This window comes from Sturnira hondurensis, unplaced genomic scaffold (assembly GCF_014824575.4).
Source record: "Sturnira hondurensis isolate 20B ecotype Veracruz unplaced genomic scaffold, ASM1482457v3 Scaffold0005309, whole genome shotgun sequence".
NCBI classification, from domain to species: Eukaryota; Metazoa; Chordata; class Mammalia; order Chiroptera; family Phyllostomidae; genus Sturnira; species Sturnira hondurensis.
In genome coordinates, this window is record NW_028077940.1 from 137462 (window position 1) to 163858 (window position 26397).

At 48.2% G+C, this 26397-nt stretch overlaps 3 protein-coding genes across 3 annotated transcripts in view; 1 reads left to right on the plus strand and 2 right to left on the minus strand.

Annotated features, from left to right (window-relative positions):
• Positions 1-225: 225 nt before the first annotated feature.
• Positions 226-8314, plus strand: VWA7 (von Willebrand factor A domain containing 7). The gene is given in 22 exon segments (XM_037046885.1): positions 226-421; positions 759-835; positions 837-984; positions 987-1027; positions 1749-1828; positions 1983-2007; positions 2182-2567; positions 2995-3187; positions 3292-3460; positions 5136-5180; positions 5183-5239; positions 5421-5545; positions 6033-6222; positions 6689-6727; positions 6730-6828; positions 6940-7006; positions 7008-7066; positions 7182-7262; positions 7614-7715; positions 7718-7911; positions 7973-7999; positions 8002-8314. Coding segments are annotated over 22 exon segments (2520 nt in total). The 3' UTR covers positions 8122-8314.
• Positions 8315-9177: 863 nt separating this feature from the next.
• SAPCD1 (suppressor APC domain containing 1) lies at positions 9178-12116 on the minus strand. Its single transcript, XM_037046886.1, is given in 5 exon segments — positions 9178-9273; positions 9723-9758; positions 9977-10040; positions 10774-10927; positions 12011-12116. Coding segments are annotated over 5 exon segments (456 nt in total).
• Positions 12117-13135: 1019 nt separating this feature from the next.
• Positions 13136-26397, minus strand: part of MSH5 (mutS homolog 5) — a 22089-nt gene continuing 8827 nt past the window's right edge. Inside the window, exons 10-24 of the mRNA XM_037046741.1 lie at positions 22715-22853; positions 22512-22574; positions 18186-18314; positions 17851-17923; positions 17581-17690; positions 17266-17346; positions 16940-17027; positions 16521-16710; positions 16298-16424; positions 15199-15348; positions 14800-14874; positions 14451-14594; positions 14107-14244; positions 13896-13969; positions 13136-13685 (exon numbers count right to left, since the gene is read on the minus strand). Coding sequence (XP_036902636.1) covers positions 13574-13685; positions 13896-13969; positions 14107-14244; positions 14451-14594; positions 14800-14874; positions 15199-15348; positions 16298-16424; positions 16521-16710; positions 16940-17027; positions 17266-17346; positions 17581-17690; positions 17851-17923; positions 18186-18314; positions 22512-22574; positions 22715-22853 — 1693 coding nt within the window. The 3' untranslated portion in view covers positions 13136-13573. The remainder of the gene's footprint in view (positions 13686-13895; positions 13970-14106; positions 14245-14450; positions 14595-14799; positions 14875-15198; positions 15349-16297; positions 16425-16520; positions 16711-16939; positions 17028-17265; positions 17347-17580; positions 17691-17850; positions 17924-18185; positions 18315-22511; positions 22575-22714; positions 22854-26397) is intronic.

Sequence of the window (26397 nt, forward strand, 5' to 3'; positions counted from 1 at the left end):
TGGGAGCAGCCTGGGGCCCCTCCTGCAGGTACAAGTCCCAAGTGGTCTGATAAGGCCCTCAGGTTGTCTGGGAAGATAGGGAGAGGACAGGAAGCTGGCCTGGAGCAGCTGAGGTGCTTAAGATAAAGTAGAAGGGGCTCAGGCAGGTGCCCGTGGACACAGCGCTGGGCCTGCCTTGGAGTTGCTGCTCCCTCCTCCCTTGAGAACCTTCTGTCCCTCGTTTCAATGTTCCGTTATGCATCTCACCTGGTCCCTTCAGTGCGACTGCTGCTGCAGTTGCTGACCCCACATCATCTGCCTTCTTTCCCAACATCGGGAGCCTCTTGGCTACCCCTGGCCCCATCACTCAGGACTCTGCAGCTCTTCCTGGAGCAGCTGTCCCCAGGCTGGCCCCCACTTTGTCCTCTGGACTTCCTCGTGAGTATCCCTGGGTCCGGTCACATCCCAGCTGAACCCCTTGGGGGTCCTAGGACCACTACTTGAGGGTCTTGCTTGCCAAAGGACGGGACCTTCTTCCCCTCACCCTTGCGTCTACCCCTGCAGCAGCAACACCCAGGAACCCTGGTCCTGAAATCAGGAGTCCCTCCCTCTTAGAAAGGTCCAGCATTACCCCTAAGGTGAATCCCCTTCACCATTCCTTTCACACCCAGACGAGTGCCAGTTGCGGAGGAACCATTGGCAATTGCCCAATCCAAGAGGCTTCCCTGGAGACCCTATTCCCTCCCCCTCTTCCAGGGCCACACCCTTCCCACCATGAGACGCCTCCTACTTTGGATCTGGGTCCTCTTCCTGGCAGTTCCAAGCAGCCTCAGGTGAGGTGTCTCATGCCAGTGCAGGATGTGTCTCGTGTGTCATGCCAGGACTTCCTGCCAACTTTCAGGAATGACCCTGACCTGCACTTTTATGCTGAGCAGTTGGGCCAGGGGCACACGCCTGGTTGGGCTCTGCAGGAGACCCTGGTGGTGGCTACAGCTCTTGGCCACACCCAGCCTGCCAGCGCCTTGGGGCAGCTCTCCATGCCTTGCAGGTAAGAAAAGAGATGAGAGATGGGGTAATGGTCAGAGAGGTCTTCACTGCTTTGTCTCCCAGTTGGTGCCTTTTTTTTTTTAAGATTTTATTTATTTATCCTTAGAGGGGAAGGGAAGGAGAGAAGGAGAGAAACATCAATGTATGATTGCTTCTCGTGAGTCCCCTGCTGGGAACTGGCCCGCAACCCAGGCATGTGCCCTGACTGGGAATCGAACCATGATCGTGTGGTTCGCAGGCTCACACTCAATCCACTGAGCTACACCAGCCAGGGCCCAGTTGGTGCCTTCTTGACCTTACCTCTAGAAGGGACTGGAGCACTGCTTGCTAAGCCCCCAAAGCTACTCCATAGTCCCCACCTCCTCAGTGGCAGCTCTTCCTATGGGAACAGCTGGAAGCCACTGCACTGGAGAGCACTGAGGGCAACAGGCAGGCACTGAGGTCAGAAGTGGGCCTAGGTGGCCACTGAACAACCTTTGGTTGGGCTCTGAGTGAGATGGAAGGAAATGAGGGGAGACCCACCCCCCCAGAAAAGCTCTGGTCTGGGCAACAGGGCTGGGTGGGGCCAGAAGAGTAGTGCAGGGGCCTTGGGGTGTCTGACAGGAGTAGTAGGGGAGGGGGGAAGGTTTTCAGGTGGATAATGAAGGAGTGGAGAGTTAGGGCTGGAGGCCATGAGAACAGACAAGTGCCATGTTCTCTTTCTCTGCTTTTCCTGGAACCAGGATTTCTACAGTCACAGCATCTGGGTGGAACTAGGGCAGCAGCAGCCACACGCTTACCTCCTTGGTGACAGCAACAGCTGGTGAGCCTGAGACTAGGTGCAGCCGTGAGGCCATGATCCCAGTGGCTAGGGAGGAGCCCTCAGAGCTACCTCTTTTCAATCCACCCAGCCACCATGGCACATCCCAAGGCCACACTGGCTGTAACATCACTTCATCTCTGGAATGACCTGTGAGGCTGCCCAGTTTAACCAAAGGCCAGGTCAGTTAGGTGGCTTCCCTAAGGTCACACAGGAAAGGACTAGGACCAGGTCTGCAGACCTCATGGAGTTCTCTGTCTTTCACATGGCTTCCTCCCCACCACTGGATCCCATGGAGCTTTCTCTCACAGTTCCCTCAACCTCTGCACCAAACAGTAACCACAAGCTGCCTCTAGTCCATGATAAGTGCACTCCCTGATCACAGCTCACAGAGGGCACATCCCTGTAGGGCTGGCTCCCACACTGTTAGCTTTTCTAGCACAGTCCTGCTCTCAAATATTCAGTCTTACCACCAGCCGCTGAACTCCAGGAAGCCTGGGAGTGTACCTACAAAAGCTCCCTATGGGTTTTCACCCTATTCTAGCTGGGAAGAAGAGCTGAAGAAGTTTGGGTGGATAGGGATAAGGGCTGGGGCAGCAGAGTCTTGGGTTCTAGATGTTTGCTCTTTCTTCACAGTGGGAGATCTTATCTGCTCTGATTGTGAGGGGCTCAGCTGCCCCAGGAATTTGCTGGATTTTACACTCCCTTCTGGCTACTTTGAGACTCATCCCCGAGTCTTCAGGTAGCAGACAGGAAAGCCCTCAGAAGGAAGGGGAGAAAGTCACCTCCTTTCCCCTGACCCAGTCCCCAGGGATCTCAGTCCTCTAGGTCCTTGCTCCACTTCCTATAAGAAGGAGAGAACATCGGGAACTGGGTGGATGGGTACAGGCCCACTGAGGTGACTGTGATTTGTTGGGGGAGGGATGGAGAGCAGCTTCTCACTTATTAAGCCTTCTTCACTGCCCAAGGGCAGCTTCTGGGGACTCACTAGAGGGCTCACGGGGTCCATCAGTGCTGTGTGACTGACCCCTCCAGACGGGTCCTCCACAGAATGTCATCACTTCCTGCTGATCCTTTGCAGAGCAGAGAGTCAGGCCAGGTCAGGAAGGGCCCCATTTTCTTAGGAGGCAGTGAGTTTTTTGCTTCTACCCTCTAGATCCCTTTCCCAGTCCAGGAAAATGTAGCCATTGGGGCCACCTTGACCAGAGCAGTTCCCAGCTGCCACAGAGAGGCATCAGTAAGGACAGCACAGCCTTGGGCTCCTCCCCCTCCCACAAGCTCTACCTCGAGACTGCAAAACTAGCCCTTCTGGCCTCCATCAGGCCTCAAGTGAAGATGCCTGGGACACAAGACTTCTCCAGGTGAGTGGCTTCCTGGATATGGGCTCCCTAGGTACGCCTCAGGGAGCTGAGAAACCAGGGCCTGGGGACAAATGTGCAGAACCTTCACTGTGGCTCTCCCCAGGCTTGTTGGACATCACCCCAGCCTCCAGTTTCGGTTTTGTCCTGGACACCACGGGCAGTATGGGCAAGGAGATCAACACTGCCCAAATCCAGGCTCACCACATTGTGGAGCATCAATAGGGCAGCACCACAGGTCCTGTCCACTATGTCCTGGTGCCTTTCCATGACCCAGGTAGCTGTGGTCTGGCTGGGACAGTGGAGGGAAGGCAAATCCAAGGCAAAGGATTAATGCCACTGATGGGCAGTGGGCCTGAGTGAGCCTTTCCCAGGTACCTGTGTGTATACAGGAAGCAACTGGGCACTTCTTCCACTGCTTCTGAAAAGGCACCAGTTCACATCTGAATTTCATCATGACCCATGCTTAGGTGGGTGGCCTCTGCTTTCTTTGGCTTTAGTGCTAATAAGTCATTTTCAGTTCTCTCTACTTCTCACAGACAGAAGATGGGGTGAAAATAGGGGTTTGGTGGGTCCAGGCCTCTGCAAAGTGTCTGAGACAGATACTTACATGGTATTCCTTGTCCTGACTAGTCGGAAGTCAGCCGATCTAGCCTGGGTCAACCAGTCTTACTATGTGTCCTTAGGTCGACCATATAACTTCTCTTTGCCTCAGTTGGGTCACTCCGAGCTTTATCCTGTCTATCTCCCAGGGTTGAAATGAGCATCATACAAAATACCTATAGGACTGAGAATTCTCTCAGGGCCGGGTTTGAGTCCAACATGTCTGCATAAATCTCCTAGTAGCTGGCATAGAATAAGGGTTTATCATATATTTAATGAAGGTATGAGTAAGTGAATAATGAATTCAGCCACTTATGCCCCCTGGCTTGGATAGCTCAGTGGATTGAGCACGGGCTTGGGAACCAAAGAGTCGCAGGTTCAATTCTCAGTCAGAGCACATGCCTGGGTTGCAGGCCAGGTCCCCAGTGGGGGCCACGTGGGAGACAGCCACACATTGATTCTCTCCCTCTCTTTCTCCCTCCCTTCCCCGCTCTCTAAAAATAAAGATACATAAAAATCTTTTTTTAAGTTTTTTTTTGGTAAGATTTTATTTATTTATCTTAGAGGGGAAGGGAAGGAGAGAGAAAAATATCAATGCATGGTTNATTCTGAGTCAGAGGACATGCCTGGGTTGCAGGCCAGGTCCCCAGTGGGGGCCACGTGGGAGACAGCCACACATTGATTCTCTCCCTCTCTTTCTCCCTCCCTTCCCCGCTCTCTAAAAATAAAGATACATAAAAATCTTTTTTTAAGTTTTTTTTTGGTAAGATTTTATTTATTTATCTTAGAGGGGAAGGGAAGGAGAGAGAAAAATATCAATGCATGGTTGCCTCTCATGCGTCCCCTGCCGGGAACCGGGAACTGGCCTGCAACCCAGGCATGTGCCCTGACTGGGAATCGAACTGCGATTGTGTGGTTCGCAGGCCCGTGCTCAATCCACTGAGCTACACCAGCCAGGGCACATAAAAATCTTTTAAAAAATTCAGTCACTTATGTGTCAAGGCACTCTTCTAAGATTTACAAAGCCGACTCTTTTAGTCCTCCCAATTCCCCTCTGAGGTAAGTACTATTATTTTTCTGTCTTTTCTAAGAAGGAAACTGAGGCCCCAGTTGTTTTTTTATACTTACACGCATTCCCAAAAGGACCCAGCGAGTGCTGCAGTTTTGTTAAGGACATGAGGTCCACCTTCCCACTGGAAGTACCTAGCCTCTGCCCTGCCTATATAAATATAAGGGAATATTGTTATTTCAGTACTTGTCCAGCCCAAGAGTACAGCAAGCCTCTTGCCTGGGGAAGAATGAGGGGAGCCCTCTCCTCATGCATCTCAACCTCCTTTCCTTCTCCCCAGCGTTTGGCCCTGTCTTTACAACTAGTGACCCTGACAGGTTCTGGCAAAACTCAGTGAGATCCAAGCTTTGAGGGGTAGAGATGAGCCTGAGATGTGCCCTCCCGGCTTCCCTTCTTCTCCACCCTCCTTTCCAGGCACTACCACTGGGGGAAGCTAGAGCCTTCCTGGGGTCCCACCCCTTTCCACCTCCAGAGCCTGGTCCCACTGTCTTCACTCAAGGGCCCCGTTGCCTCCTCTGCCCTACCCATTCCCGCTCCTGCTGTTTTCACACCCGTTCTTCCCCTCCCTGCGAGCTGGCCCCGCTGCACAAACCTCCAGTCTCAGACATCTTTGCCTTCACTGACGCCTCCCCCACAGATACCTTTCTCACCAACCGGCTGGAGTCCCTGACTCGGGAGCGACACTGCAGAGTGAGCATAGCCTGTGGGAGACCTAGTGTTAGCCACCCAGGAATGCAGGAGGCCCTGTGACAACCCTCTCCTAACAAGGGTCCCACCACACTATGGTGGTTAAACAAGCCTTGGCACGGCGAGGAGAAGGGTACAGCGAGCTTAACATTTCCTGGTCCTTTTCACAATACTGCAAGTGGGAGGCCCTACCCTTAGTGATGCTGAATTTGTATTTGAACCTGCCTCCAAGAAACCATTTGAAGAACTGGAGATCTAGTTGCCAATAAACCACCCTGTGGATGTTGTATTGTAACAGTGGCAAGGGAGTGGCAATGACTAAATGAAGGCGGGGGGTTGCGTCACTGGAAGACCCTGTGTAGCCAGAGGGTAGATGGAGACCTTACCACTCATGATAAGCTATGTGGAAAGCTGGAGCACAGGAGATCCTCACTTGTGATGGTGGATGGCACTTGGGCACCTCAAGGACTGGCCTCCCTCCTGGGCACAGGTAATATTCCTGGTGACTGAAGACCCATTACGGGGTCAGGGCCGAGCTCGTTGTGAGGTTTTGTCCCCTCTGTGTTTTTGAGCCATCTGACGTGGTAGCCCTGCCCCTGGAGGGGAGGTGATCTTCACCAAAGATCAGCACATTCGAGATGTGGCAGCTGTTGCTGGGGACAGCATGGCGGGCCTGGTAAGTGTAGGGGACAGAGGGACCATGCTTTCAGCTCAGAACTAAAGGGATGAGTGACACTGCGTTCCTTTCTCAAAGAAGGAAGGGAATGGCTCCCGCTGCTGTGTTGCCAGTTGTCCCTCCCATGAGAGGGAGGAAAAGAACATTCATCTGTGAGATCCATGCCTACCCATCTTCTTCAGTGAGTACTGGCCCCCTCCCCCCAACCTTGGGCTCCAATTTTCTGTCCTCAGGGCCACCACAGGAAATCCTGCTGCCTTTTAAGGGGGCGACAAGAAGTGACTGACTCATCCTTAACCCCTCACCTCCGAATTTGTCATTCACTATAATATCATCCCTGGTCTTATGCCCCTCTCTTACTGGTATCCCTTTTCCAGGTGTGACAGTTTCTTTGTCACCACCTTTCTCCTATCTTTGTTTCCACCTCATTCCATGCCCTGTCTTCTTCCCATTTTCTGGTCTTGCCCATCCTTGCCCCCTGGAACCTCCTGCTGTGGTGCTTGGGAGGCCACTGTGTTCAGTGCGGATGGACTGCTCCAGAGGGTTGCAGTCTGGATCCATGGGAAGGCCAGCAGCTTCTGAATCAGGAACCATGCAGATTCTTCCACGTGTGTGCCTCAAGGCAGAGGGAAGAACTGAGAATGGAAATTGTGGAGTAATGTACTAAGGGAAGAAATTGTTTCATGTGACAATCTCTTGCTCCCCACTCCCACCCAGGGAGTCCAGGGCTCTCTAGGTCACACCTGCTGCCCTGGGCAGTTCTGGATGGTGACCATGAATGATCCCATAGACAAGGACCTGGGAGATTCAGGTCACAGCCAAGGGCACCCCCCAAGTGAGAGTGCAAGGTAAGGATGGAGATATCCCTGAGACGGGGAGGGGAGGGAGGATTGCCGAGTTCAGAGAGCAGTGTCAGTTGTATTCATCTGGGGAAGGTCTCTTGACTGCCTTCACCTCTCTCAACTCAGACCTTCCTGGACTTTGGGATCCTGGTGGAGAATGACCCCCACCCTGGCCTCTACCCCCTGACTCAGCCAGTTGCAGGCGCATCTATTCCCCACCAACCCCAATTTGTTCATTAATTTTATATTTATAAAATTCCACATGTATTCAACTTTCTATTGAGTTATAATGTAGATATTTTACATAAATATGTACTAAGCTTTCCTACAATATACCCATGTAACCATCACTGCGTTCAAGATTTAGAAGACTTCCAGCCTCCCAGAACTCCCTTCTGACTCTTCCCATCAACGCTCCCCAGAGGTAACCCCTTTTCCCCATCCCTACTCCCCAAAAGGAACCCCTATTCTGAAAGCCATTCATTCCATTCTTTTCTCTTTGTCTCAGAATCTTAAGCAGAGCACTGTTCTCCCTGCCCTTCCCCTGCCCCAGGTCTCCAGACCCAGCAGCTGGTAGAAGTGACAGGGTTGCACTCCAGAGGTCACCCCAGTCATCCTCTGCCGGACATCTCCCGCATCATCCTTTAATGGGTCCCCAAGGTGCTGAGCTGGGCCAAGTGCCTTTGGAGGCCAGGGAAGCCCATGAGCAAGGTCTCCTCACAGCCTCCCTTCTGCCCATGCTTCTGGCTGCCCCCAAGTCCTTCTCTGGAGCTGACTGGCCAGGATGGAGGAGGGGCATCCTGCACCCAGCTGCCCCCCAGCCCAGCAATGTGGGCCTGGCCCTTTGGGAGGTGAGGCGGTTGGGGAAGGTGGCTGGGGCAAGGGAGACCTGAGACCCGCCCTCCTCCGCAGCTCTGGTGACCTTCCGGTTTTCTGGCTGAGGATCCCCCCAAACCCGCCCACCAGCCCTTCACATCGCTAGCTTCTCTGGCCCTCAGGATCTTGATATTGGAGCATCTGTCAACTCCAGCTTCACTCTCACTTCCAACCTCTCCACGTGAAGCTTCTGAACCCTCATGCTTCTTTCTGTTTCCCTTTCTGGCTGAGGATCGCTTACACACTTTTAAGCCCTGCCTCTGGCCCCTTCCAATTGGCCCTCAAATTCTCCTCTCCCCTCCCCGCTGGGCTCCACTCCTTGACTGTCAGCTGTTCAGTGCCTGGGCTTCAGATAGCTGTCTCTATCCACTCAATAGGATTTCTCAGGAAATGAATAAATCCACCTGGGGGTGCCTAGGCTGGAGGTATTCCTTCTCATGTACTTGTCCCTTCTCTTAACAAGATTGAGATAGAGGGTAATAGGTTTTCCCACAATGCACTCTCCCTAACCCTAGGGAACCAAACCAAAGACTCATTGTTTGAGGAAGTTGCTTTCTATTTCTCTGTAGCATCTTTATTCCACTATTTGTTCTTGCTCTTCCAAGCTCAGGTAGAGGGGAAGATATATGGGGAAGAGACAAAGGTAGGGGGGAGGGTAAAAGAGTACCAAAAAGAGTTACTTATACAATTTTTATTTGAAATTCTGGAGGAACTTTTATTCTATTTTTGTATTTAAAGTTGAAGGATAGCCTGGCTGGTGTAGCTCAGTGGATTGAGCGCAGGCCTGTGAACCAGATGATCGAGGTTCGATTCCCAGTCAGGGCACATGCCTGGGTTGCAGGACAATTCCCGGCAGGGGCCAGTTCCCAGCAGGGGATGCACGAGAAGCAACCATACATTGATGTCTCTCTTCCTCTCTCCTTCCCTTCCCCTCTAAAAATAAATAAATAAATATTTTAAAAAAATAAATAAAGTTGAAGGATAGTTTCAATAAACACGTCTTCTCCCCAGAGTGATTTCAATGAAAGATAATGTATGCACATCCTACAGGAGGGTGAGGGCGTAAGATCCCAAGAAGATGAAATGAAAATTTTCAGGAGCAGAGAAGAAACTTCACACCAAGATGTTGAGACTTCAGTTGACCCACAACCTGGAGCCATTTAGCTGTTGAGTCAAGAGGCAGAAGAAGAAGGTTCTGACTCATCCTCTTCTGTCACCAGTGAGGGGAATGAGAGGAGGCTTTAGACACCGGTAGGGCCCCTGCACCCCTTGGGGAAGCCTGGTTGAGCCATCTCCCCTTCTGGCCGAAGGACCTCTTTCTGCTGCGTTGACAGCTCCTGGAGAAGAGAATAGAAACAGTCCGGACGTCTGTGCTCTGCCCTCCCCCTCCTCCCTTCCAGTTTACCTGTTGTTGCCATCAGGTCTGCTTCCTTGGCCTCCCTTCCAATTCTGGGTGACGCAGGAAAAAGCCTGTTCAAGGGACTCTGGGAGAACAGGGAGGGATATTCAATATTCTCATTCAAACCAGTGCTAATCTCCAGTCTCCTCTCTACCCCAACCTCCAAACCAGGGTATCCAAACTGTTGGTGTCTCTGGGCCACACTGGAAGAAGAGTTGTCTTGGGCCACACCTTACACACACAAACACTAATGAAAACTGATGAGCAAAAAAAAAAAGGGGGGGTTAAATAAATTTATGATTTTCTGATAGGCCACATTCATAGCCATCCTGGCCTGCATGTGGCCCACAGGTCTCAGGTTGGACACCCCCAAAACAATAAATTCACCTTCCCCTGAATCAGATTCTGCAAACAGGTGTTCACCTCTTTTTTTTTAAGATTTCTTTAGTAATTTATCTTTAGAGGGGAAGGGAAGGTGAGAGGGGGAAAAATATCAATGTATGGTTGCCTCCTGTGTGTCCCCTGCTGGGAACTGGCCTGCAACCCAGGCATGTGTCCTGACTGGGAATCGAACAGTGGTTGTTTGGTTCCCAGGCTCATGCTCAATCCACTGAGCTACACCAGCCAGGGCAGATGTTCACCTCTTAAATCTGGGCTAACTGGGGACCTGCAGGCTCTGAGTCTAAATCTGTTAGAAAATCTGCCCTGGCTGGTGTAGCTCAGTGGATTGAGTGCTGGCCTGTAAACCAAAGGGTCATTGGTTCAATTCCCAATCAGGGCACATGCGTGGGTTGTGGGCCAGGTTGCCAGATGAGGGTGCGTGAGAGGCAAAGGATCAATATATCTCTCACATTAACGTTTCTCTCCCTCTCTTTCTCCCTCCCTTCCCCTCTCTCTAAAAGTAAATAAATTTAAAAAATTTTTAAAGAAACTAACTAAATAAGTAAATCTGTTAGAAAATCCTACAGGAGGAGTTGGAGGCTAACAGTGTGAAAGCCTGAGGTCCATCTGCCACTATTTTCCATCATCATTCCTCTTTTTCATCTGGATCCTTTCATTCCAATACCCCTCTAAGACAGGTGGGAAAACCCAGTACTCCCCACTCCATCTCTTTTAACAGTTCAGTTCCTCCATCCCCTCAAGTAGCACATTACCATCTTTCATCATGGATATGCCCTGTCTATCCCTCACCCATTGGAGTAACCCAGGCCACTCTCCCATGTCATGAGGGATCCAAACACTTCCATCTCAATGGAATGCAGACTAGTCTCCAATCCCAGCAATGAAAGCCAACCTAACATTTACTGGCACTGTAATAACATTTACTGTTATTAGAGTATTGCTTCTAATTCATGATCCCTGCCAATTAACTCCTTTTCAGGGTGGTGTCAGGCTGTCCACATGTCCCTGCTCCCCATCCCACACACCTCAGTGCAACCCCATACCTCACCAAGGACCCCCACACAGCTGCTGTTGCTGTGCCTCCCTCAGCCGGTCCTCAAACCAGGCCTGGCTGTACTTCAGCACTTCCAACCCCTGCCACAGGGCATCCTCTTCCCTCTCCAGAGCCTCTATGCTCTGCAACTAGAAAATGTAAGAAGCAGAGGCTGCATCACTCTACATTAGGACTCTGGACCCTGCCCTTCCTTTCTTTCTTTTTTTTAAAAAATATATTTTATTGATTATACCATTATAGTTGTTCTATTCCCCCCTTCATTCCCCTCCACCCTGCACACCCCGCCCCCACCATTCCCCCCTTTAGTTTATGACCACGTGTCTCAAGTTCTTTATTTTATTTATTTTTTAAAAATATGTTTTATTGATTATGCTATTACAGCTGTCCCATTTTCCCCTCTTCATTCCCCTCCACCCTGCACACCCTCTCTCACCCACATTCCCCCCTTTAGTTCATGTCCATGTGTTGCAAGTTCTTTAGCTTTTACATTTCCCATGCTATTCCCATGCCTTCCCCTGTCTATTTTTTAAATATATTTTATTGATTATACCATTACAATTGTTGTTCTATTCCCTCCCTTCATTCTCCACCAACCTGCACACCCCCTCCCCCACCATTCCCCCCTTTTTTCTGACCACATGTCTCAAGTTCATTAGATTCTATATTTCCCCTACTATTCTTGCCCTCCCCCTATCTATTTTCTACCTACCATCTATGCTACTTATTTTCTGTCTCTTCTCCCCCCTTCTCCTCCTCCCACTCCCCTGTTGCTAAGCCTCCATATGTTCTTCATCTCTATGGTTCCGTTTCTGATCTAGCTGTCCTCTTGGTTTGCTTTTGTTTTAGGTATGGTTGTTAGTAACTGTGAGTTTGCTGTCTTTTCACTGTTCATATTTTTTTATCTTCTTTTTCTTAGATAAGTCCCTTTAACATTTCATATAATAAGGGCTTGGTGATGATGAACTCCTTGAATTTGACCTTATCTGAGAAGCACTATATCTGCCCTTCCATTCTAAATGAAAGCTTTGCTGGATAGAGCAGTCTTGGATGTACCCTGTCCTTTCTTGAAACTCCTGCTTGGGTTCACTGTCTGGTCACTGAATGTGAGCCCAGACTGGGCAAGGGAAGACTTACGAGTCCTCAAAATTGTGTGGAAATGTAGGGGGCAGATGTAGGGAAAGGGGCTTCCCCTGGATCTTCTTGAACTAATACTCAGAGGAAAAGTTCTGGGTCTCTGAGTCTTGGTGGCTTGTCCCCAGTGGTAGCAGCAGAACTATGTAGGAAGCCTGCACCAGGAGCAACCCACCAGCACCCTGGCTTCCCATGGCTCTGAGGTTGGAAGGGCAGGGCCACACCCACTGGTGCCCAGGGCTGGCCCCTCCCCCTCCACACCTCGCTGAGTAGCACTGGTCTACTAGTCTTTCAGCCTCTCAGAGGCCCTCCTGCTGTGGCTGAGGTCTGATCCTGAAATGTTCCCATCTCCTTGGTTCCCTCTGTCTTCCCTCTTGTTTTTGTAGGGTCTCTTGAAGTTAGGTTCTTTTTTTTAAAGATTTTCTTTATGGCCCTGGCTGGTGTAGCTCAGTGGATTGAGCGTGAGCCTGGGAACCACACGAACGCAGTTTGATTCCCAGTCAGGGCACATGCCTGGGTTGCAGGCCAGTTCCCAGCAGGGGACTCACAACAGGCATTGATATTTCTCTCCTTCCCTTCCCCTCTAAAGATAAATAAAGAAAGTCTTTTAAAAAAGATTTTCTTTATTTATTTTTAGAGAGAGGGTAAGTAAGGGAAGGAGTGAGGGAGAGAAACATCAATGTGTGATTGCCTCCTACTGGGGACCTGGCCCGCAATCCAGGCACGTGACCTGGCAGGGAATTGAACAGGCAGTGCTTTGGTTTGCAGGCTGGCACTCAGTCCATTAAACTGCACCAGCCAGGGTTGAAGTTAGTTTCCTATGAAGTCTCCGGGGGTAGAATCCCCCTCTGTCTTCCTACAGAACTGTCACTGTGCTTTTAAAATTAATATTTATTGATTTAAGAGAGAGACAAAGAGAAACACTGATTTGTCCCACTTTAAAAAAAAAGATTTTATTTACTTTTAGGGGAAGGGAGAAGAGAGGGAAACATCAATGTGTGGTTGCCTCTTGCCTCCTACTAAGGACCTGGCCCACAACCCAAGCACATGCCCTAGAATGGGAATCAGATTGGCAACTCCTTGATTCACAGGCTGGCAGTCAATCCACTGAGCCACATCAGCCAGAGCTGCTGTTCCACTTATTTATGCATTCATTGGTTGATTCTCTTTTTTAAAAAAAGATTTTATTTATTTATTTATAGAGAGAGGGGAAGGGAGGGAGAAAGAGAGGGAGAGAAACATTGATGTATAAGGCATATATCTGTAGCCTCTTGCACACCACCAACTGTGGACCTGGCCCACAACCCAGGCATGCACCCTGGCTGAGGATGGAACCAGTCACCTTTCAGTTTGCACATCAGTGCTCAATCCACTCAGCCACAGCAGCCAGGGTGTCACTATATTTTTAATGAGGTAGGTCAGATCCTTCTATAGACTCCTGCTTGGTGTTTCATCTCTTTTCTATTCTCTTGCTTTGTTTTGGCTGGAATAAGGAAACAATAACTTTCTCTAAAAAAAAAATCTTTATTCCTAGTATGAAACAAAATTTCCAGAGAAACCGAGAACTCTTGGGTTTGAAAATGATAATGAAATGAAGAGGGCGTGGCAGCCCACAGGGGCTTGGGAAGTGGGGGCGGGCAGAGGAGGGCTCTCAGAGGATGGTGGTGGCTGCAGGCAGCACTTCCTGACTCATGAAAATCTCCAGGTCCAGGTTGGGATCTTCCAAATCCAGTTTCAGAAACTTATCTACTAATGTCTGGCAACTGAGGGGAAAGAGAACAGTGAGATACATGAGATAATTGACTCCTGAGCAGAGAGGAGAAGCTGTGGCACAGAAAACTGAGACCTTGAAAATTCTGGGATTTCAGAAACAGTGGATCATTGAAAGGCAAAGAGGCTTTCTGAGTCCCTGCAAGGGGAGAAGAGCTGCACAAGATGCCAGAGAGAACAAGGAACCTGGGTCATACACTCACTTTGCCATTTGCCTCTCCTTCAGCAACTCCTTGATAGGCTTGATGGGCTTCCCACTGCGAATCAAGTCCGAGACCTGGGCACAAGAAGGAAGGGAAAGAGGCAGGGGGAGTTGGGTAAGAAAAGAGGAAGTGTCAGAAATCCAGGCCCCTGAGAGGAGCAGGGCAGTGAAGCAAGCCCCGATAGACACGGTTCACATCAGGATTTCATCACCTCCTTGCCACGAGAAATGAGCCTGTCAGGAACCCTGGCCTGGGCAGCTGTATGGGAGGCATGGCTGGCATTGGCAACACCTTCGCAAACCCGATGAAAGAAGACAAGGTCATTCCCATCCTCACAGGTCTCCATGGTCTTAAAAAAGAACAAAAGGAGACAGTGTATCATTATCGCTTAGCCTCTTGCCCTGAAACCCATGGCCAATCCCTGTGGGGAGTGAAGAGAGGGAAGAGAGATGGTCCTTGTGTTTGGGGAGCCCCTGTTCTGATGGAGGAGCCAATCTCCAGCCCTGGGAAACAGTCGGTTTAGGGGCCCACTGGGGGCTAGATTAGTTTCCTCACCAGATACTGCACAAGGGGCCCCTGTGGTAGCAGCTGTAGCTGAATGAGGCTCAGAAAGTTGGTGGCCACAAAGATGTGGGGACACATGGGTCCAAGTGACAGCCAGTGTCGGAGCACAGCAGCCAGAAGTGCAAGCCCATCCACCTGTACAGAGGACGGGTAAGGGTGCAGAACCATGGGTGCTCCATGTGCACCTCTTCCACCTGCTCTGGCCTTTCCCATCTTATACTTTTCTCTTTCTTCTCTGCCCATATCCCCATTTCCCTGAGGCCCACCCTCCCCCCACCCCATGCTCCTTTATCCTCCTCCATTATCCCCTCTTCAGTTCCTCATCAGTTTCTCCCCTCACCGTGTTGGTTCCCTTTCCGAATTCATCAATAAGAACAAGAGACTGCGCCGTGGCATTGTTCACTGCTTTTGCCACCTGCTGGGTACCAGGTAGACAAAGGAGAGTTTCGTTAGCATTTGAAGCCTGTAACACACTGACCAAAGTCTGCCTGTGAATAAAGCTGCTAGTATTATGTGTCCACCCTGCTGGACTGCAAACTCTTTAATGGTGAGGCACATGTTTTGTTTGCCCTTTCATTGCCTACAGTGCCTCACACAAAGCAAGCATTCAAAAGAGGTTCTCTAGTACAGAGGGCAGGCGGCAGAGGGAATGCTTTTCCTGTTCTGATCATTTTTCATGGGTAAAGTTCCTTCACCATTACCCCCTCCCTTAATCCCACCTCTCTTTGCTCCATTTGACCTGGTTGAGGTCGATCATGAACGTGGAAAGGCCCAGGGAGATGGATTCGCAGCTATGAATTCTGGTGAAGATGGCATCTACTGCCCCGATCTCAGCTTCCTCTGCTGGTACAAAGCTGCCCACCAGGGCCATGAATGTGATCAAGCCTACCTGAGCAGAGAAAGAGACAGAGCCTGAGGCCTGGTGGGACGGGTGGAGGTGAAGGTGAGGCTAAACTGAGAGGTAAATAATAGATCAAAGAGGAATGGACATAGTTTAATAGAAGATCACATGCCCTTCTACTCACTTTAGAATCAGTAGAGAGGGAGAGGGGGTCATCAGGGGCACAGTGGGGAATGACCTATTCAGAGGTAAGGGAAGGGAACTGATGCCATGGAAAGATCTATTAGGTCATGGTTCTCCCTCAAGTGGAGAATGGAACATGTGAGGCAGAGGAGTATGGTGTGGATTATGGTGTTTTCATGTCTTTTGGGTTGGAACCCAAAAGAGCTGCAGGAACCTGGGTTCGCTGGCAGGTGGGGGATGAGATGATGGAGAAGATGCCAGAGGCCCAGTGTGTAGGAGTCTCCTACCTGTTTGNTTCTGGTGAAGATGGCGTCTACTGCCCCGATCTCAGCTTCCTCTGCTGGTACAAAGCTGCCCACCAGGGCCATGAATGTGATCAAGCCTACCTGGGCAGAGAAAGAGACAGAGCCTGAGGCCTGGTGGGACGGGTGGAGGTGAAGGTGAGGCTAAACTGAGAGGTAAATAATAGATCAAAGAGGCATGGACATAGTTTAATAGAAGATCACATGCCCTTCTACTCACTTTAGAATCAGTAGAGAGGGAGAGGGGGTCATCAGGGGCACAGTGGGGAATGGTGTGGACCTATTCAGAGGTAAGGGAAGGGAACTGATGCCATGGAAAGATCTATTAGGTCATGGTTCTCCCTCAAGTGGAGAATGGAACATGTGAGGCAGAGGAGTATGGTGTGGATTACGGTGTTTTCATGTCTTTTGGGTTGGAACCCAAAAGAGCTGCAGGAACCTGGGTTCGCTGGCAGGTGGGGGATGAGATGATGGAGAAGATGCCAGAGGCCCAGTGTGTAGGAGTCTCCTACCTGTTTGAGGTATATGCTCTTCCCTGAGGAGTTGGGTCCAGTGATGACTTTGACCCTCCCTTTGTCCCCACCGCATTCTGCAGAGTTGGGCACAAAGGTTTGGGCACAGAGTTCCATCAGAGGATGTCTGCAGTGAGTGGAGAGCTATTTCACACATGGGCCAGATGGATAAAGCCCCCAGACACTCCCCTCGTGTCTATGCCTTCACCCCCTCTGTTCTCACCTGCCATTCTGGATTCGTACCCCAAGGAGCTGGGGGGAGTAATGGGGCCTTGAGTAGCCATAGTCCCGGGCAGCACTGGCGAGAGCCAGCAGGACATCTAGGCGGGAGGCAAGGTCCAACACCCGGGTCAAGACAGCTGCCCGTGCCAGCACCTGACACTGCAGTTGGTACATCAGCAGGGTCTCCCGATCTGAGGGTAGGTGAGGGAAAAACGGAGTCAGCTCCAGGGGAACGTGAACAAAAGACAAAGAGACAAGCAGAGCGACCTGGAAACAGGCTTGCAGATACAATCTGAGACACTTAGAGACATTTAGAGGAGAAGATGTAGAGTCAGAGTGAAAAGAGCGAGAGCAGGAAGAAAGGGAGCCCTTAGAATCTCCAAGCTGCCCACTCCCCTCCGGCCTTTCACCTGTCCTCACCCCGGATATCGCAGTGCAGGTCCCCCAGCAATGCATCCAGCTCCTTTGTTCGAGCACTGCGATAGTGCAGCTTCTCCTCTGAGAGAAACTGGATAAGAGAGTTCAAGCTGTGGGCTTTGCATCTCTTGGTCCTCATCCTCTCCCACCTTTCTAACTCCACCTCCAGGCCTCCACCTGACTTCCTTCTCCTTCTTCTTGGAGATAATACAGATCAAAGTAAAACTACAGAAGAGAGAGCCCATATTGGGCAGTACTGATGGAGTAAGCCCCCCTGTCATATTGATTCATTTTCTTTATCAATTCCCTACAGAGGTTGAAGGTCTTACCATGAAGTCCAGTCCCTCGATCTCAAAGTCACTGGCCTCCACCATGGAAGGCAGGCGGGGAATAGAAAGAAGGAAGCCTATCTGGAGAGAGTAAAGAGAAGATAAAACAGAACATGACGTATGGGGCACTTTCTCCTTAGAAGAAGCAAGAGTCCCTTTTATCCCCAATGCTTCCCTCAGGGAGCTAAAGCCACCACAAGGTGTTCATGTTTTTCAGGCTTCCGCAGAAGTTTTCTTATCTCCCAATGAGTCCTTCATAAGCCTAGTATCTTCCCTAAAGACCCCTGGAGATTACACCCAGCCTCTTGCCCTCACCAGAGGGATATAGATGACACTGCATGAAGGAATACGGGAGTCCAGACTCTCAAGCTCTTTCCAAGCGACCTCAGTGAGGAAACTTGGAAGTCCCACCAGCCTTCGTTTTTCTAGAAGGGTAGAAGACATGTGGATGTCAAAAGTAAGGTTCATGCCCGGGTTGCCATGATTAGCCCCAGTTGTAGTGGCTGTCTACCAAGGACGGTACCCCATCACCGGGCAGGCATGTGTTTCAGGGCTCACAGGCCCATCTCCGCATCTAACACTCACTCTCGTCAATTTCAGGGTCTATGGTGGGAAGGACTGTGAAGTGATTTGCAGCCAAACTGCCCTCAAAGTCCACCTGAGGAGGCAAGAAGTCCAGTTGTTTTTCATCCAGCACCACCTCTCCGTCATGTTCCTCACTTCTAACGGGCCCCAATTCTCCCTGCAATCCCTGGTTTAACCCTGACCCTCCAAGCAAACCCTGATGTTCTGCCACCTTCTTTCATCATTCCATTCTTTAGTCATTCAACTGACCTCAATGTCCCCCAGGTTTCCCCATTTTCCACACCACATCTCTGGTGTCTGTTCCCCAGGAGGTTGGCCTTATTCCTTCCACTCACCACTTTGCCAATGAGGCTGGTGATGTGGTGCAAGTCATCAGAGAACTCTTGGGCAATGTCCCGAAAGAGCGGGATGGACTGAGGCAGGGAGCGACAGGCATCCCTCAGGCCCAGGGCACTGTACACAGTCTGTAGGAGAAGTGAACAGAATAGGGTGGCCCATGCCAGGCCTGGCTGAGGCTGGGGAACAGGGATTGACTGAGAACAGAAATCAACAAGGAAAAACACAGTATCGAAGATGGAGAGAAAATGTCAAAGGCAAAAAAGAAATAGGGAGGAAATGTGCTAGGTACTGCACTAAATACTGAGGTTACAAAGACAACCAAGATATGGTATCTAGCCGTATGAGCTTACAGCCTAGGGAGGAAGACAAATTTTTATTTTTTAATTTTTAAAACTGGTTTTGGAGAGAGAGACACACACTGAGAGACATCAATTTGTTGTTCCACTTATTTATGCATTTATTGGTTGATTTTTTTAAAGATTTTATTTATTTATCTTTAGAGGGGAAGGGAAGGAGAGAAGGAGAGAAATATCAATGTATGGTTGCCTCTCGTGACTCCCCTGCTGGGAACTGGCCTGCAACCCAGGCATGTGCCCTGACTGGGAATTGAACCACGATCATGTGGTTCACAGGTCCGTGCTCAATCCACTGAGCTTACACCATCCAGGGCTATTGGTTGATTCTTGTATGTGCCCTGACTGGGGATCAAACTCACAACCTTGGTGTATAGGGATGATGCTCTAGCCAACTGAGCTACCCAGCCTGGGCGGAAGACAAATTTTTAAAAAGAAAAGATTATGGCCCTGGTTGGTGTGGCTCTGTGGGTTGAGCACCAGACTGCCAACCAAAAGGTCACTGGTTTGATTCCTGGTCAGGACACATACCTGGGTTGTGGGCCAGGACCCCATTTGGGGGCATGTGAGAAGTCTCCCTCTCTTCACCTCTTGCTAAAATAACAAACAAACAAATTCTTTTAAAAAAGAAAAAGAAGAGGTTATCTATAGGGACCAAGATAGAAGCTAGAATTAGTTGACTATGCCTTGTTTGGGAGATTTGACTTTGAAACAACGTAAATATTTTAATATAATCATATAATTAAATTAAATTTTAAAAAGAAATTCCTAAAATGAAAAATATAATGAAACAAATGAACATAAATGTATATTCACATAGTGGCATAAACACAGGGAGGGAAACTATTCTAAGTCAGTAAAACAGTCATTTGCCTATCCCTAGTGGGGACAAAAAGAGCTGTCCCTCCTCTTCCCTCAGAAAATTTTAAGGGTTTTCAAAAATCATATACTTGGTAGTAGTGCTGGTATTGGTATAAGATTGTTGTTGATGTAATGCAGGGAAGAGTAAATGAGTGGTATTCTAATTTTATCATTCCTAGTGCAAATGAGAACCAGAATTTCCAGTATGGAAGAAAATATTGAAGAGGATATACACAGTAAGAACCCTGTTGTTCCAAATTTAAAATAGTGGTGTTAGTACTAATTTATTATGTATTTTATTTTATTATTTATTTATTTATTTATTTATTTATTTATTTAAAAGATTTTATTTATTTATCTTTAGAGGGGAAAGGAAGGAGAGAAGTATCAATGTGTGGTTGCCTCTCATGAGTCCCCTGCTGGGAACTGGCCTGCAACCCAGGCATATGCCCTGACTGGGAATCGAACCGAAATCGTGTGGTTCATAGGCCCTTGCTCAATCCACTGAGCTACGCCAGCCAGGGCCTTATTTTATTTTTTTAAAGTTCATATATCTGTACACAGAAAAGGCCTAGAAACAATGAGCAAAACACGATGAACACCCTCTAGCATCCAGACTGTGGTACAGAAATAATATTTCTCACTAAAAGGAACCATTTCCTTGGAGAAATGTCTGCTTCCAGGTCGGAACCAGGAGATGTGAATTATACAGCTGGTACATCTTGTCAAGCCAGACAGCGGGAAGCTTACCAAAGTCTACCAGGGTTGTGTTTAAAGGACTCAAAAGCTGACCTCAACAGGCTCCCATTGGCAAAAGATGGAATAATTTGAACATGTATAAAGATTAAAAAGACTGCCATGACTGGTGTGTTTCAATGGGCTGGGTGTTGTCCTTTAGACCAAAAGGTCAATGGTTTGAGTCCTGGTCAGAGCACATGCCTGGGTTGCAGGCCAGATCTCTGGGTGGGGGCCTGCAAGAGGCAACCAATCAATGTTTCTCTTGCACACTGATGTTTCTATCCCTTTCTCCCTTCCTCCCACTCTCTCTAAAAATAAATAGACAAAAACTTTTTTTTTAAAAAAAGATGAGCCCTGGCTGGTATAGCTCAGCGGATTGAGCGCGGGCCTGCGAACCACACCGTCGTGGTTCGATTCCCAGTCAGGGCACATGCCTGGGTTGCAGGCCAGTTCCCAGCAGGGGACACACCAGAGGCAACCATACATTGATATTTCTCTCTCCTTCCTTTCCCCTCTAAAAATAAATAAATAAAATCTTAAAAAAAAAAAAGATGAAAAAGATTGAAAAGCATGTGTAAATCTAGGAGTTCATAATGATACTAAAACAACAACAAAACCTCATTGGCTACCTGGGAGGATGTTATAGAACTAATTTACTAAGATGATAGCTGGTAAACAAAGGTGGAGAAAAAAATCAAGCAATTTTCTGTGATGTGAACTGTATCACTGGGTAATCAAAGAGCAGATGAGAAGGCATTTTTCTTTACAGAAATAATCTGGCTAACAAATAAACAAAAGAAGTAAAAAATAACCATTTTGTGCTCTGACCAGTAGGGTTCAGTTGGTTGGGCATCCTGCCACAAAGTGAAAGGTTGCCAGTTCAATTCCCAGGCAGGGCATATGCCTGGGTTGCAGGCCAGGTCCCCAGTAGGGGGCACTCGAGAGGCAACCACACATTGATGTTTCTCTCCCTATCTCTTCCCTTCCCCTCTCTCCAAAAATAAATAAGATCTTTAAAAAATATGTATTAAAAAAAAAGAGAGAGAGAGAAGCACAAAGACAGAGAGCAAAAGGAACACATAAAAGAGACTTAAAGAGCCCTGGCTGGGTGGCTTGGTTGGTTAGAACATTGTCCTGACACACCAACGTTGTGGGTTCAATCCCTGGTGAGGGCATACACAAGAATTAACTAATCATAAATAAATGGAACAACAAATCAGTGTCTCTCTCTCTAAAATCAATAACTAAAAACAAAACAAAACAAAACACCCTGACCAGATGGCTCCATTGGTTGAAGCATCATCCCATATGCCAAAATGAGGTTCAATCACTGGTCAGGGCACATACCTAGGTTGTGGATTTGATCCCCAGTCGGGGCATTTACAGGAGGCAATCGATCAATGTTTCTGTTTCTCTCTCTCTCTCTTGCTCTAAAAAAATCAATAAACATATCCTCAGGTGAGGATTTTTTTAATCATGATGTTTAAGAGGTTATAAATTTAAATTTGATGATGTTAAATAATTTAATATAATAATTTAAATTTGATGATGTTAAATAATTGTGTTAATTTTTAGGTAAGGTAATGGTAGTCATTCTTTTTTAAACATAGCTTTCTTTTAGCCCTGGCTGGTGTGGCTCAGTGGATTGATTGCTGGCCTGTGAACCAAAGGGTCACCAGTCCAGTTCCCAGTCAGGGCACATGCCTGAGTTGTATGCCAGATCTCCAGTGGGGGGTGCATGAGAGGCAACTGATTGATTCATCTTTTTTGCACTTCAATGTTTCTCTCCCTTTCTCCCTCCCTTTCCATCTCTCTAAAAATAAATAAATAAAATATTTTAAAAGAATAACTCTCTTAGAAATCATACTGAAATATTTATGGATGAAATGATATGATGACTAGGAATTGCTTAAAAATAATCTAGATAGTGGAAAAGGGGAAATGATATACATAGAATAAGATTAGCATGAGTCAGCCCTGGCTGGTGTAGCTCAGTGGGTTGAGCATGGGCCTGCGAACCACACGATTGTGGTTCGATTCCCAGTCAGGACACATGCCTGGGTTGCAGGCCAGTTCCCATCAGGGGATGCATGAGAGGCAACCATACATTGATATTTCTCTCCTTCTCTCCTTCCCTTCCCCTCTAAAGATAAATAAATAAAATATTTTTTAAAAAAGATTGGCATGAGTCAAAGTATTGAAGCTGCAAGGTGGATACATGAGAGTTTATTATTTTTGACAATTTCTACAATATGAGCTTTAAAAAGGTGTTAGGATAAAGTTGGACATGGTAACCACAGTACAGAAGGTCTAGAACACATGCTGAGGGGCTTAACCTGAACTTTTAGAATGCAAGAGGGTTGGTCCTACCTTGTAGAGAACCTGCCAGTCGCTGACCTTGGTGTGGGACAACTTCATGCGTTTCAGAATCAGCTACAGTCAGGCAAAGACAATCAGGGAAGGGGACAGCCACTGTTTTCCCTCACCCACCCTAATGCCCCTCTGGAGCCCAATATCCCACATGGGCCCTCAACTTCCTTCCTCATCTCCCTGCACCCCAACCCTGGGCTCACAGGCACATTCTTGATGTGACCCAGCAACCGATGCAGCATCTGAGCCATGTCCAGATTCTGGGGTAGCAGGAAAAACTGAATGACATCCAGACGAGAATTTAGTTCCTCTAAATCACAAGTTGGACGTGTGAACCACAGCCTAGAAGTGAGGGTTGGGGTGAGGAGACCAGAAATTACATCTGTTCTCAGTATCTCAATTTGTGAAAATGTTTGCAGGTCCCTGGCAACTGGGGCAATACGTATGTGTACTGGCAGGTACAGTGTCCTACGTGTGCAGAGGTATTTACAGTATACCTACTGACACTCTCTGCATATGAGCACAACTGTGTCTGTGTATCAACAGTTTTTTGTTGTTTTGTTTTGAAAGATTTTTATTTATTCTTAGAGAGAGGAAAAGGGAAGGAAAAAGAGGGGGAGAGAAACAGCAATGTGTGGTTGCCTCCCCTGTGCCACCCATGGGGGACCTGGCCTGCAACCCAGGCCTGTGCCCTGACTGGGAATTGAACCAGTGATCCCTTGGTTCATAGGCCAGCATTCAGTCCACTGAGCCATGCCAGCCAGGGGTGTGTTTCATGGTTTTGATGGAAAGGACCACGTGTGTCACTCCATGTGGATATGTGATAGTACTCATCAATATTTTAGATGGAGAGCAGTGTGCTGAGGCATTTGTATGACAACACTCTTGGTGGCTGAGTAGGAGAGGGTGAGTCAGAGTCAGTTTGTATCTATGTATTCAGCTGTGAAAATGTCTCTGGTGTAGTAGATATTTTCATCTTTTCATGTTCTTCCTGTGAAAATATATAATTATATCATGTGTAATTAGTTAAGTCCTCAATTCATGATAATGGTCATCTCTGCAGAGAAGAAAGGATTGGGGAGGGATACTTGAGGAGCTTCAATAATGCTGTCTACTTTTTATTTTTTACAAGACTTTATTTTAGAGAGAGGGGAAGGGACGGAGAGAGAGAGAGAAACATTGATCAGTTGCCTTTTGCATGAGCCCCAAATAAGGACCTAGCCTGCAACCCAGGCATGTGCCCTGACTGGGAAACAAACCAGTGACCTGTTGTCTCACAGGCGGACACTCAATCCACACAAGCCAGGGTCAGAGTCAAAGGTAGGTTTTAGGACACCTCTGCTCCTTGGTCACAAAAGGCTGCTCCAACCCAGGGAGCAGTGTAGTCCAGGCTGGGAAGGTCTGTCCCCACTTTGGAGAGTACATGAGCCTCATCAAGCTAACTTTCACGTAGAACATCTAGGTTTTTACTGCTAGTGCCAGGATTTTAGTCAAGCTAGACTTCCTTATTTTACAGCTGAGGAAATGAGACCCATGCAGCATAAATGACTTGTGTAGTCATACAGCTAGTCAGAAGTAGAGCTGGGTTTCAAACTGGGGCTCCAGAGTACTATGACAGTGTTCTTTAAAACATACTGTGGCCCTGGCTGGTGTGGCTCAGTGGATCGAGCACTGGCCTGCAAGCCAAAGGGCTGCCGGTTTGATTCCCAGTCAGGGCACATGCCTGGGTTGTAGGCCAGGTCCCCAGTAGGGGACATGTGAAAGACAACCACACATGGATGTGCCTCTCCCTCTCTCTCTGCCTCCCTTCCTCTCTGAAAATAAATAAATAAAATCTTTTAAAAAAAGCATACTGTGACATTCAATCCAATTCCTGGTATCCAGTCCAGCTTTAGCCAGTTGGGTCCTTAGTTCATCATTCGGATTATGATTCCATGTCCTGGGGAATCCTATCAAGATTCTGCATTCCCCCCACCTTTAATTCAGTTCTCTTCTGCATTTAGATCCTTCACTGTCATCCCTGGCTGAGATTAAGAGAGCTGTACCTAAAGCACTTGAGAATGTGATAGTAATTAAAATCACCTACCAATTACCTAGAAATTACTCTAAATTAACCTCCAAAAGATACATCCCGGGACAAGTGAAATGGGGAAAATATTGTGCATCTATAGGCTAACAAAGGTATCTGCTGAATTCTTTTTTGGGGGGATGGCAGGGGGACTGCCGAGTTCTTAGAGATGATGCCACCAGTGTTCTTGCATTTCCATATTGTGCTCACTCACTGAGTACTACTGTGTACAAGGTGATGCAGGCACTGAGATAACAGGATGACCACTGTATGAGGGCAAGCAAATTCACCGACGAGTAATTCCCATTGATGTGATAGTGCAACAAGAAAATATAAATATGCACTACTAGGACTTCCGCCAAGATGGAGGCATAGGTGGAAACACTGTGCCTTCTCCGACAATCAAGTTTGAATACAACAAAGGTTTAGTAAACAAAGACTCAGCCAAAGAACAGAAAATTGAACTATATGGAAGTCCAACAACAACAAACTATTCAACCAGACCGGTAAGAGGGGTGGAGCCAGCGGCAGAGCAGGGTCAGGCAGGAAGAATCCCCCGACCCCAGGCACCCAGGCAGCTGGGGTAGCATAAGGTGGACCCAGTGAGGGTGCAAGGCGGCAGATTGACTGCAGTCACACATTCGCGCGCAGATAAACCAGCAAAGGAGTGAGCAGTGAGCAGTGAGCCAAACCACGGGGCCCCAGCGGCGGGAAGAAGCAGAAGGGACTGCCATTGCCCCTCTTGGACCCTACCCCCACATTGAGCGTCACAACCCAGAGACCTGGCTAGACCTGTCCTGGTGAACACCTAGGTCTCCGATCCTCATACGTTAACAGGCACGAACAGTCCAAAATATGGCTCAAGAAGAACTCAAAGCCCCAGAGTCAATAACTCTAAGTGACAAAGAAATAGCGAACCTCTCAGATGCACAGTTCAAAATACTGGTGATCAGGATGCTCACAGAACTGGTTGATTTTAGTCACAGATTAGAGGAACATATGAAGGCTAAATTAATTGTCTATTTTTTAAATATATTTTATTGATTATATCATTACAGTTGTTCTATTTCCCCCCTTCATTCCCCTCCACCCTGCACACCCCCTCCTCCACCATTCCCCCCTTTAGTTTATGACCACGTGTCTCAAGTTCTTTAGATTCTATATTTCCCCTACTATTCTTGCCTTCCCCCCATCTATTTTCTACCTACTGTCTATGCTTTTTTCTGTACCTTCTCCCCTCTTCTCCTCCTCCCACTCCCCTGTTGCTAACCCTCCATGTGTTCTTCATTTCTATGGTTCCACTCCTGATCTAGCTGTCCTCTTGGTTTGCTTTTGTTTTAGGTGTGGTTGTTAATAACTGTGAGTTTGCTGTCCTTTATATTTCCCCCACTATTCTTGCCCTCCCCCTATCTATTTTCTACCTAACATCTATGCTATTTTCTGTACCTTCTCCCCCCTTCTCCTCCTCCCACTCCCCTGTTGCTAACCCTCCATGTGTTCTTCATTTCTATGGTTCCACTCCTGATCTAGCTGTCCTCTTGGTTTGCTTTTGTTTTAGGTGTGGTTGTTAATAACTGTGAGTTTGCTGTCCTTTATATTTCCCCCACTATTCTTGCCCTCCCCCTATCTATTTTCTACCTAACATCTATGCTATTTTCTGTACCTTCTCCCCCCTTCTCCTCCTCCCACTCCCCTGTTGCTAACCCTCCATGTGTTCTTCATTTCTATGGTTCCACTCCTGATCTAGCTGTCCTCTTGGTTTGCTTTTGTTTTAGGTGTGGTTGTTAATAACTGTGAGTTTGCTGTCCTTTCACTGTT